Source organism: Natrix helvetica (assembly GCF_964273705.1).
Source record: "Natrix helvetica genome assembly, chromosome: Z".
Lineage (NCBI taxonomy): Eukaryota > Metazoa > Chordata > Lepidosauria > Squamata > Natricidae > Natrix > Natrix helvetica.
The window spans coordinates 15,584,520-15,597,686 of NC_138554.1; the positions used below are offsets into that span (position 1 = coordinate 15,584,520).

General features: G+C 37.7%; 1 protein-coding gene across 1 annotated transcript; it reads left to right on the forward strand.

The window, feature by feature from the left end:
* Positions 1 to 712: 712 nt before the first annotated feature.
* LOC309381725 (vomeronasal type-2 receptor 26-like) lies at positions 713 to 11,182 on the forward strand (the record flags this gene model as incomplete). The annotated part of the gene is made up of 6 exons (XM_081933010.1): positions 713 to 936; positions 2,373 to 2,664; positions 6,318 to 7,175; positions 7,583 to 7,810; positions 8,675 to 8,801; positions 10,281 to 11,182. The coding sequence occupies 6 exons, from the start codon at positions 713 to 715 to the stop codon at positions 11,180 to 11,182; spliced, it is 2,631 nt and encodes an 876-aa protein (XP_081789136.1).
* Between the last annotated feature and the right edge of the window lie 1,985 nt (positions 11,183 to 13,167).

Here is a 13,167-nt window from a genome sequence, read left to right on the forward strand (position 1 = left end):
CCTTCGCCACAACAAGGCAGTAATCCATGAAGGTGCATAATTTCTTATACACTGACAATAAATTATATGTATACATTATACATTTATTAAAGTGATTAGAGCTGAGCTTCCCAGAAACCATAACAAGTGCAAAAGTGACCCTATGTGTATGCTCAGGAAAAAAAGAAGCAGGTAACATCCAATTCCAAGGGGAGATTAAATACTTTGAGACGTACTTTATTATTCAGTCATTGGGATTCAGGAGTCCCATTCCTTGTAAAACAACATATGCATAGTTCAGTTGAGGTGGATTTGTTTGCTTCTATGTTTTTGCACTTTTCTAAAATAATTATTGCAATTATGGAAATTGCTGATGTCGTCAACTTGTCTAGCCAGACTTCTGGCTACTTTGCAGAAGACTAAAAGATTTGGAGAGAAAGAGCAGAAATGGCAATATAAATCAACAATATAAATCAACCACGGAGAACTGCAATTAGGGATTTAGTATAGCAGGGATTTGCCACTAACTCATGGCAGTTTGTCCAGCTCACATTAGAGTTATGTTTAAGACAGCTCTCTCTTGAATACTTTTCAGTGCATGCTTTCATAATCTCTCCCCCCCCCCCGTTTAACATATATCTTAGCAGACCAGGCAGCTTGTTTCATAAACCGGGCTGATCTAGTAAACAGACATGGGGAAAACTCCCCCTTAGGTGTAGGCTTAGCATTGGGAATGGGGAGGTTTATAGCGTTGGCAATCCTGCTATTGCTGCTTCCTAACACAGTGGGCAAAGCAGGTTCTGTTAAATGCATCCAAAGTGAACCTCATCGCATCTTACAGGAGTGGCACAAACCAGGTGACATCTTCATTGGTGGGGTTACCTCTCACATCATTCCTCTTTTGTCTGAGATAACGTTTACAAAGGTTCCTTCTCAAGACTGGATATACTTTCCAATGTAAGAAAATCATTTCCCCCTTTCTCCCAAAGCTTTCAAGGATGACTAGAGGCTCTTCCTTGTGTTTGTTTGTTATTGATGTGTACATATTTTTGTACAACTTAGGGTGGCATTTCTTAGGATTTCTTTGAAATCCCAAAGTATCAGAGAAAATGACTTGCTACTGTCTGACATTCACAAAATAAATGAACTAAAATAATATAATGTTATAGAGCTATAACACTGTAGGGCATTGCACACCAGAACAACTAGACACAAAGACAGATTTTTTTTTCTCCCATGCCATCACTCTGCTAAACAACTAGTACCCATAACATTGTCAAACTACTCTAGTAGGGCAGTATTGTTATTATTGTTAGTCTCATCTATTAACATTCTCTTTATCTTCTTACGACTTTAACTTAGTTGCTTGTATCTTACAATTTATATTAGTTGTTTTATTTAATATCCTAGTATGGTTTATGTTGATTGTTATTTAATATTCCCTGATTATCACTAAGAATTGTATCCTTGCCTCCAGAAATTGTAAATGCTCTAAAACTGCAAGCTTTGAAGAAGAAATTGGATAACCATTTGTCTGAAATGGTGTAGGGTTTCCTGCCTGGGCAAGGGGCTGGGTTAGATGGCCTAGCTCTCTTCCAACTCTGTTATTCTGTAATTCTATCGCATGATTTATGATGAACGTATTTTTATTATAATTATGATCATGAGTTATTATTTGTTGCCTGTTTGTATACTGAGAGCATATGCACCAGAGACAAATTCCTTGTGTGTCCAATCACACTTGAGCAATAAAGAATTCTTCTCTTTTCTGTTCTGTTCTGTTCTGTTCTCTTCTCTTCTCTTCTCTTCTCTTCTCTTCTCTTCTGCTCTACTCTGCTCTGCTCTGCTCTGCTCTGCTCTGCCCTACCCCACTCTGTTCCATTCCATTCCATTCCAATTTGCCATGGGCCAGCTAGTCTGACTTTTTCTCTATTCCCTCTCCTTTCTGCTGGATCACCACATGGCAATAAGTGATTTATGTATTTAGAATCATCTAGTTCCAACTACGATTCACGCACCATAGTTCTGGTGTGCCTATTCATTCCTAAGTCATCCAGATTTATCTCGATCATTTCTTCTTCTTTCCTGAAAGAATCCACACTAAGCAGTTCTCCTGCTGCAACATACTGGGATGCAACATAATGGGAAATCAACAATCCCTCTATATTCCCTTTCAAGGGAATATGCATTTCGTTTTTTTTCTTCTCTAATAGCAAACATCTCTCCTAAAATCTCCAATGGTACAAAAGCTTTTCCATAAATCAAAATAGCTTATATCTTGTGTGGAATCTGTGAAAAGGGGGTTTATTGTTATTTCCAAGGAGGAATAATTAAAGAATTAAAATAATTAATTTTAATTTCTGCCTACATACATCCAATCTCTTTCTTTGTAGATTGATCACCAAGTTCATCCAACATAGCCTAGCCTTGGTCTTCGCCATTGATGAGATCAATGAGAATTCTGAGCTCTTACCCAATGTTACTCTTGGGTTCCACATCCATGACAGCTACACTGATTCAAGGACAACCTTTCGTGCCACTTTGGACCTGCTCTCTAAATCACATCAGTTTCTTCCCAATTACAAGTGTGGAAGCAATGGAAAATTAGCAGGTGTCATTGGTGGACTAAGTGCTGATACTTCCTTGTGTATGGAGGAAATCTTAGGCCTTTACAAAGTTCCTCAGGTAAGAATTATGGATGTGCACCATGAAATTTATGATAATCTTATCCTTAGTTCCTTCTCATTTTCTCCTGTAGAAAATTGACCATCTAAAAATATAATGGAAACATGATTTAAGAAAAAGGATTGAAAGTATAAGGACATAAATAAGTACATCATGACATCTGAATATGTGTCTTTTTGTATGGGTTCACTCCTTTTGCAAAAACACTTATTATTGAGAAATTCTCTCTTAATTACAACCAGTTAAGACATTTCTTTTTAAAATATAAAATTATGGTATAATTTATGTTGGGATTGAGGAGGAGGAGGAGGAAGAGGAAGAGGAAGAGGAAGAGGAAGAGGAGGAGGAGAGGAAGAGGAGAAATTTTATTCATGTTTAGTGGGTATGTAAAAAAGCTAGAAAATTCCAGGTTCAAATGCAAACACTTATTCAGTGAATTTTAAAGATGAATATATAATTGTGACCAGAATTTTTTCTTTTGGGTTTGATGGACCAACACTTGAAAAATAGTCATTCAGCTTTGTTTGTTGTGTATGATAACTGAAGCAAAATTATTCTATGCACAAAGGTGAAAAGATTCAACTTTACCCACAATGGAAACATTATTCATGAGGATGATAGACTTTGATTAGATGGCCAAATTGACTTATTTGATCAAAGAAAATATCTATATTTACTGCTGAGTGGAAACCCTCATAAACATTTTGTAGGAAACAGAAAATGAATTTATGATTTATGTTTTTGATGATGAGACACGTTTGATTATATAAAGAAGAGAACTATGTTGTAACCATAGAATAAGAGGTACATTTTGTGTATAATTGCTGAAAAGAAAATAGGAAGTTACTTCTTTGCATCTTTTTTTTTGTTCAAATTTTTCTGCTATTTTTAGCTTTCTCTTTGATTTTTTTTCTTTCTCTTTATCTGAGTTTACATTAGTTTTTTTAAAAAAACTAATAAAATTATATATCAGCTTTAGAATAGAATAGAATAGAATAGAATAGAATAGAATAGAATAGAATAGAATAGAATAGAATAGAATAGAATAGAATAACAGAGTTGGAAGGGACCTTGGAAGTCTTTTAGTCCAACTCCCTGCCTAGGGAGGAAACCCTATACCGTTTCAGACAAATGGCTATCCAACATCTTCTTAAAAACTTCCAGTGTTGGGGCATTCACAACTTCTGGAGGCAAGCTGTTCCACTGATTAATTGTTCTAACCATCAGGAAATTTCTCCTGAGTTCTAAGTTGCTTCTCTCCTTGATTAGTTTCCATCTGTTGCTCTTTGTCCTGCCTTCAGGTGCTTTGGAGAATAGTTTGACTCCTTCTTCTTTGTGGCAACCCCTGAGATATTGGAACACTGCCATCATGTCTCCCCTAGTCGTTCTTTCTATTAAACTAGACATACCCAGTTCCTGCAACCGTTCTTCATATACTTTAGCCACCAGTCCCCTAATCATCTTTTTTGCTCTTCTCTGTGCTCTTACTAGAGTCTCTACATTGTTTTTACATCGTGGGGACCAAAACTGAATGCAGTATTCCAAGTGTGGCCTTACCAAGGCATTATAAAGTGATATTAACACTTCACGTGATCTTGATTCTATCCCTCTGTTGATGCAGCCTAGAACTGTGTTGGCTTCTTTGTCAGCTGCTGCACACTGCTGGCTCATATTTAAATGGTTGTCCACTAGGACTCCAATATCCCCCTCACTGTTACTACTATTGAGCAAGGTACCACATATACTGTACCTGTGCATTTTGTTTTTCTTGCCTATATTTAGAACTTTACTTTTTTCACCATTGAATTCCATTTTATTAGATAGTGCCCAATGATCAAGTTTGTCAAGATCCTTCTGTATCTTAAGCCTATCTTCTGGAATGTTGGCTATTCCTGCCAGCTTGATATCATCTGCAAATTGATGATTTCCCCATTTATCTCCTCATCCAAATCATCAATGAAGATATTGAAGAGTACTGGGCCTAAAACAGAGCCTTGGGGTACTCCACTGCATACCTCCCTCCATGTAGATGCAATTCCATTGAGGACTCCACATTGAGTGCGTTTGGTCAGCCAGTTACGAATCCATTTGGTGATGATGCTGTCTAACACACATTTTTCTACTTTATCTACTAGTCGGTTATGGTCTACTTTATCAAATGCCTTACTGAAGTCCAAGTAAATTATATCAATGGCATTCCTCTGGTCCAATAATTTTATCACTTTGTTAAAGAATGCAGTACAAGAAGATCTGTTTTTGACAAATTCATGTTGGCTTTTACTGTTTATTACTTTGTTTACTTCCAGGTGTTCGCTGATTCATTGCTTTATAGTATATTTAATAAGTAGTAGTACAGGATAACATTTTATAAATTGCACTATAGCCACTTAAAGAACTTTTCAGTTCAGAAAACTTTCAGTATGCCATCCATTTCTTGAATCTTTAAATGCCAAGAAAAACTTTAATATATGAAAAAATGTGTACGTTAAAAACTGTATTTTATAGGAACAGGAGATTACTCCAGCTAGTATGTGTATTCACACAAATACACATGAATATACAAACACACAAATATGGAAAGTTTTTTTAAAGTATACTTCTCCAAATTCTGTGTCATGACCATCTTTTAAGGATTACATTTCAATTCGCCAAACGCATGGAGCACAAATCAGTAATCAAGTTGTTGTTTTTGCTACTCTTCCTAGTCCAAAAGCAGTGCAAAAAGGGTGATGATGAAGAACAATGAGAGAAATGATACTGTTAGAAATGATAAGACATAAAACATTGGCCCAAAACAGAGAAGAATTTCCATCAAATAACTCATTAATGTATAGAGTAGAACAATTGTCTTTGGACTTATTTTTATCTGATGTTAAATATTCCATTAAACTGTTTCATTATGAAATTGTAGAGCAACATATTGATACAAAAAACACTTGGTCTTGGATATTTGTGTTTATACATAACACCTGGTTATAATTGACTCTATTCTCGGCATCTATTGAAATGGACTGAGAGGGAGCGAGGGATGCAGACAGAAGATGGATAGATAGATGATAGATAGATGATAGATGATAGATAGATAGATAGATAGATAGATAGATAGATAGATAGATAGATATATGATAGATAGATGATATATAGACAGACAGACAGACAGACAGACAGACAGACAGACAGACAGACAGACAGACAGACAGATAGATAGATAGATAGATGGATAGATTCAGTAGACAGACAGACAGAGATCATAGATAGATGATAGATGATGTTCATCCATCGTATTCAAAGAGGACCCAGTCATCTAACAGATTGTGGGCTGTTCATGATGTGTCCACAGGTGGCCGGTAAGACATATATAGGCATGAAACATCCTGTCACATGTCAGGCAGACATGTGTGGACACCATTGTTGCAACTTCTGCAGCTCTGGCTTTGCAGAGTGCCCACTTCTGGGATTACAGATAGATGATATGAATAGGTGATATACTGTAGATAGGCAGACAGATAGATGGAGGATAGATAGTTCGATAGATGATAGATAATAAATTTGTAGTAGAGAGAGATGAAACAGACAGACAGAGATACCATGCAGGATTTTGTCATCTTTCCATTTCATTCCTCTTTGAAACATATGGTTCTTTTCCCCCCTAGCTCTCTTATGGTTCATTTCAACCAACAGTAAATTATGACTCTCACTTCTCTTCCTTTTACCGCATGGTTCCAAATGAAGCCCTTCAACTTTGGGGGATAGTCCAGTTACTTCTGCATTTCAAGTGGAAATGGATTGGCCTTGTCCTTATTGATGACCAAAGCGGAGAAAATTTCTTGGAGGTTTTGCAACCCATACTTTCTCAGCAGGGAATATGTACAGACTTCATAAAAAGAATTCCAAAAACCCACCCAATGTGCAGTAAAGAAGAAATTCTTGAAAAAATTCCTAGACACATCTCAGTTTTCCAAAATAGCAGAGCCAATGCAGTTGTTGTTTATGGAGAAACGGTAACCTTGTTCTGGCTAGCAAACATTTTATGGTGGAATGACATTGGGATGAGCATGCTAACTTCAGAACATAAGTTCAACGTTTCTTCGGGAAAGGTCTGGATTTCAACAGCCCAGATTGATTTTGTATCCAACAAGTTTCAAACAGATTTCGATATACAGATATTCCATGGTACCCTTTCCTTTTCAATCCACTCACAGAAAGTTTTAGCCTTTGAAGAATTTCTTCAGAAAGTAAAGCCTTCTTTGGAAAATGGAAACAGTTTCATCAATAAGTTTTGGGAAAATGCTTTCAGTTGTTCAATTTCAAACTCAACGGCAACAGATGCTTGTACTGGGGAAGAGATGCTGCAGAATCTTCCCACAACTTTCTTTGAAATGAGCATGACTGGTCACAGCTACAGCATCTACAATGCAGTTTATGCCATGGCACATGCCTTAGATATGATGTACTCATCCAACCGCAGATCTAAGGCAATATCAATATCTCAAGACATTGAACCCTGGCAGGTAACAATTCCTTCCTAACCTTACTGCTATGAACCACAGGGTTTATTAGAGAAATGTAAAAAAATATGATTAACAATCCTTTTTTTTTGTATTAAATTGTATGATATGCAGAAGATGAAGATTGACATAAAAATAACATATTGAAATAATGAATAATTAAAAAATGAAGGATTATAAGTTGAATATGGAAATAATGAAAGATCTTAATTTAAATGCCATATTTTTCAGAGTAAAACATCTCCCCTCAAAAAAAGAGGCTGAAAATTTGGGTGTGTCTTATACCCCAAACATAGATTTTGGGAAACTTTTTTTCAGCCCTAATGTGATGCAAACGAGCACAGGGTTTATTACAGAAATGTGAAAATGTTTCCTGTGTACTTTTTACAATGGTTTATTTTTCCCACAAGCTCCATTCGTTTCTTCAAAAAATCTCTTTCAACAATAGTGTTGGAGATCAAGTGACCTTGAATGAACAGGGAGAAGTTATGGATGGATTTGATCTCGTCAACTTGGTCACTTTTCCAAATGGCTCCTATGCCAAAGTGAAAGTGGGAAGACTGAATGCTAAAACCCCTTTAGAGAAAGAATTTGTGGTGACTGACAAAGGAATCCAATGGCATGGAGATTTCAAACAGGTAGCAAAAAAATAATTGTGCTGAAATAAGGGCTTGGTGGTTTGCTTGCTATCTAGCAGCTTGTTTGTTTGTTTGTTGGTTAGTTAGTTAGTTAGTTAGTCAGTTAGTTAGTTAGTTAGTTAGTTTATTATATTTGTTCATTTAATTTATATTCTGCCCAACTCATGATACATCTGAACAGGATGGATAGCTTGTTTACTTGCTTGTTAGCTTCCAGCTTATTCATTTATTTAATTATTTATAATTAAATAAATATAAAATATATTTATTTATGTATTTGTTTATTTGTTGTATTTGTTTATTTAATTTATATTCTGCCCATCTCGCTACCCATCTGAAATAGGTGGTAGCAGATTTCATATTAACAAACAAGCAAAAACATTTTTCAAATCACTCTTAAGAAATTTGAAGCAGGTGGCCACTGGAATATTTTAGGTAGCAAATTATTAGTACTGAGTGTATTTTTGGAGAGGCAGATAAATAATGAACTAAGAATTTGGGTACAAAACCTTGCAAATTCTTAGAGCCACGAGCATCCAAATTTATGTGAAAAGCTGAGCAGTTGACAGATGAAAACTGAAATAGAAAGTAGAGTACAGTAGAATGGAGTGGGGTGGAGTGGAATAGACTAGAATAAACTAGACTAGACTAGACTAGACTAGACTAGACTAGACTAGACTAGAATAGAATAGAATAGAATAGAATAGAATAGAATAGAATTCTTTAATAGCCATGTGTGGTTGGACACACAAGAAATTTGTGTCCGGTGTATAAGCTCTTTGTGTACATACAAGCAACAATTGATGCATCATGATCATAGTCATCCTAAAAATGCATTATCTCCATCCTAATGTTTTTGGACAGGTACCTCCTACTTCTCTTTGCAATGATCCATGCCAGCCTGGCTTTCACAAGGTCAAGAAGGAGTCTGAGGCCTTCTGCTGCTATGATTGTCTCCAATGTGAAGAAGAGAAGATTTCCTATCTGATGGGTACGTCTGCCCCATTTTTAAGCATATCAGAAATGAGAGTTAATGAAGTTTTATTCCAGTCATTGCTCGACTTCCTCTTCCTCATTCCATTCATGAAGACACAGAAAAATCACTCACTTTCAATTTTTTATAAATCACTTTAGAATCATCAGCAAAAGAAAAAGCATGATAATGAATTAAAGATAAAAATATTTGAGAAATAGATGATTAAATAAGTAGTTTTTTAGAGCTGCCTTGAGGGGGAGGGATATAAAACGTTGATTGTAGGAGATGACCAGGGTTGACGTGAAGTATACAAGGTACCTGAGTGTTAAATACGAACGAAAGGCTCCCTGACGTCATCTGCCCGGACACAACACTGAGGCTAATGCATCATTAGTCTCAGATACCTTGTGACCACCTTGAATTCTGTTGCTTCTTGCAGCCTACCTATTTGCTTTGCCTATTAATAGTTCAGATACTTGTAGAGAGCTTAAGTTTGTAATAAACACACACACACACAGACAGACATCTGGATACCCATGCTTCGTGATGAAAATATGTTACCGGGCAATGCAGGAGAAATCCAGTTCACTCCAATTCAATCTGTTGGGTCAGTAGTAGTTGGTGATTGAAACACATAAGGGAATATTGCTCCCACTGCTTTGAGTCTGGAAGCAGTTCCATAGGTGGAAGACATAGACATTTTGGTGAGGTACCAATATTTTAGTACTGTAAGCAGCCCAGACCACTCCTTAGTGAAGCAGTGGAACATCTGCGAATTTGAACTGAGGTAACGGAACGTGAGGCAACTGGCAGTTGGAGCAGTTATTTGCAGGTGGGGAGGGAGAATAGAACTCTTTAGCATCAGAATGTGTTAATTACCATATAAGGATTATTAATGATCTGGTGGCCATTTAAAAAAAATCTTTTCTTAGTGAGCACCTAGAAGCCAAGAGGAACATAAGTGCCAAATTTCAAGTTTGTGGGCTTTCAAGTTCTGGAGATTTTGCGATGAATGAGTGGTATTTGGCTTTTATATAGAGAGAGATAATTACATGAGCCGTGGTGGCATAGTAGTTAGAAGCCAGTATTGCAGGATACATCTACTGACTACAAGGTCTCTGCAATTTGCAGTTTGACTCTCACCAGGCTCAAGTCTGACTCAATTTCCATCCTTCCGAGGTTGGTAAGATGAGGACCTAGATTATTGGGGGCAATATGCTGACTTTGTAAACCACTTAGAGAGGGCTGTACAGCACTGTGAAGTGTTGTATAAGTGCTATTGCTATATTCATTTGAATTGCCTGAATTTCCTGATTTCCTCGGCCTTGACATTGATCATGTGACAGACAGAAGAGACCTTCTTTAAATCACCACCTTTTGACTCTTTCTTTAAGGCAGAAAGCATCTTCTTTCCCAGGATCTGATAGAACCACTTATCAAGGCTCTTGACCGCAAAGATTCTCGACTAAGACTCTTCACCTCTTTCTTTTTCAGATATGGATGACTGTATCAGTTGCCCAGAAGATCACTATGTGAAAGATGGTGAAAATGTGTGTGTTCCTAAAGTTATACATTTTCTCTCCTATAAAGAACCTTTTGGGATCACCTTGACTTCATTTACTATCTCCCTCTCATTGACTGCGTCTTTTGTGCTAGGAGTTTTTATAAAGCACCAGCACACGCCCATCGTCAAAGCCAACAACCAGAGTCTCAGCTACAGCCTGCTTGTATCCCTCATCCTCTCCTTCCTTTGTGCATTCTTCTTCTTTGACCGTCCCATACAAATGACTTGTCTTCTTCGACAAACATCCTTTGGCATCATCTTCTCAGTGGCAATTTCATGCATACTAGCAAAAACCATCATGGTGATCCTGGCTTTTTTGGCCATCCAGCCGCATTCCAAGATGAGTAAGTGGATGGGGAGAAAACTGCCAGTTTTTATTGTCTTCTCCTGTTCTCTTGTTCAAGCAGGCATTTTGGCCACCTGGCTGGGATCCTCACCACCATTCCCAGATGTTGACATGCGCACTTTAGAGGAAGAGATAGTGCTGGAATGTAATGAAGGCTCAACTGAAATGTTCTATTGTGTTCTAGGATATATGGGCTTCCTTTCCATTGTATCTTTCTTTGTGGCCTTTTTAGCCAAAAATTTACCCGATAGTTTTAATGAAGCCAAGTTCATCACATTCAGCATGTTGGTCTTCTGCAGTGTCTGGCTGTCCTTTGTTCCAACCTACATGAGCACCAAAGGAAAATACATGGTGATTGTGGAGGTCTTCTCTATCTTGGCCTCCAGCACTGGCTTGCTAAGTTGTATCTTTTTTCCCAAATGCTATGTCATTTTACTAAGACCTGATCTAAATCGCAGGGAGCAACTAATAAAGAAAAAGAAATAAATGGTGTTGTATAAGAGAATTAGAATTTCTTCCTTTAGCTCAGAGGTGTCAAACTCAAGGCCCGGAGGCCGGATCTAACATGTGGGGTGCTTAGAACAGGCTATGGGGTTATCCTGGAAACAGTGAAGGACTGGCCCACAGTTCCTCTGCTTGCAGCCCTCCTGAGCTCCATCTTTGCTGGCAGAAGGTTGCAGGAGGCCATCACAGCCACAAATGGAGCTCACAAGGGCTTTGGGTGACACTCCCAAGCTCTGTTTTCACTGGGAGAGGGTTGCAGGAGGCCATCACAACCAAAAACAGAGCTCAGGACCCTGCTTTCGCTGGCAGAGAGCATAGACCACCACAGGCGCCCCGACACAAGTGACTTTGAGCTGACCATGCTCCCCCCTGCCCTCCCCAGGTCAAAGACCACCCTAATGTGGTCCTCAATGAAATCGGGTTCGATACTCCTGCTTTTGGTGAAGACTGAACATCTTGGGGTGGATCCACAAAATAACCTTTTTCTCGTGTTTCTCACTCATGTTCAGTTTCCAAAATCTAAAGCCTGGGAAATTAGTTACTAGAGGTATGTAACGCAGAATCTGAATGCAAAGGAGCATATTTGGATAGAATTGCAGTAAGTTAAAGGAATGTTATGAAATTTGTATCAAATTGTATTTTTGGGTCACCCTACATTCAATAAAAAGGTGTGCATCAGGGAACGTTGTATGCAAAATCAATAGCAATTCTTTTTTTATGTTTATTTATGATGCATATTTTACTTTCTGTATCTTTAAGATATGCCTTTTAATATCCTCCTTGTCGCTTTTTATTTGTGAGTCCATTTATGAAGAATAAATCTATTCAGTTTTGTTAAAATACTGACCCATTTTTTCTTCCATTCTTCAAACAGAAAGTTAAGGGTAGGAAGTTGAAATCAGAGAGCAAAGAAAAAAGGACAAAATCAATTAAGAGATTGTAGGTGAGGCGTCTCCTTCACCCTAACTTTTTCTGCACCTTATGCCACTCTTACCTTCCCCAATAAACGTGTAAACCATAGAACTTAAATGTCTATGGAGATTCTCAGTCATCCAGGTCATTACAGAGAGCTGAAGAAGATTCTTGGATGAGAAAGTAAAAAGTCTTCAAAGAAAAAACAGAAAGTCCAGTTGCCTCTTCGAAAAATCATGGAACTTAAAATTGCAATCCAGAAGGAACCTACAATTTCTGTGTTACTGAAACGCCCATCTCATAGTCATTGATTACAGATGGTTTTCAATTTATGACATTTCATTTAGTGACCGTTCAAAGTTACAACAGCACTGAAAAAAAAGTGTCTTATGATCATTTTCACACTTATGACCAATGCTGCCACTCCATGATTAAGGGATCAAAATTCAAGCACTTGGCTGAATTTCTATTCATATTTAGTAACCTATTAGTAACCTTTGACTATCACTATGTGTTGTATCTTATGACTCCTTGTGTGTCCAATCCCACTTGGCCAATAAAGAATTCTATTCTATTCTATTTATGATGGTTGCAGTGTCCTGTGGTCACCTGCTCCCCTTTTGCGACCTTCTGACCTGCAAAGTCAAAGGGGAAGCCAGATTCACTTAACAACCGTGTTACTAATTTAACAACTGCAGTGATTCACTTAAAAACTATACCAAGAAAAGTTGTAAAATGGGACAAACTCAAATCAATAAGTTTCTCACTTAGCAGTATAAATTTTGGGCTCAATTGTGGTCGTAGGTTGAGGACACCTTTAATGGGAAACTTGTGCCTGTTTTTCTGACATTAATCTTTCTATCCCCTTCTCTCCCTCTGCTTGTCTCAGAGAAGGCTGTCCTTTCTCCGTCCCCTTCTCTTTCCCCATTGCCCTTTTTTTTCCTTTCCCTTCCCCCCCCCCAAAAAAAAACCTCCTCTTTTTATATCCTCTCCTTTCTCCCCCCTGCTCCTCCTTTACCCTTCGGCACAGATCCACTGGCTCCTCTCTCCAAGGC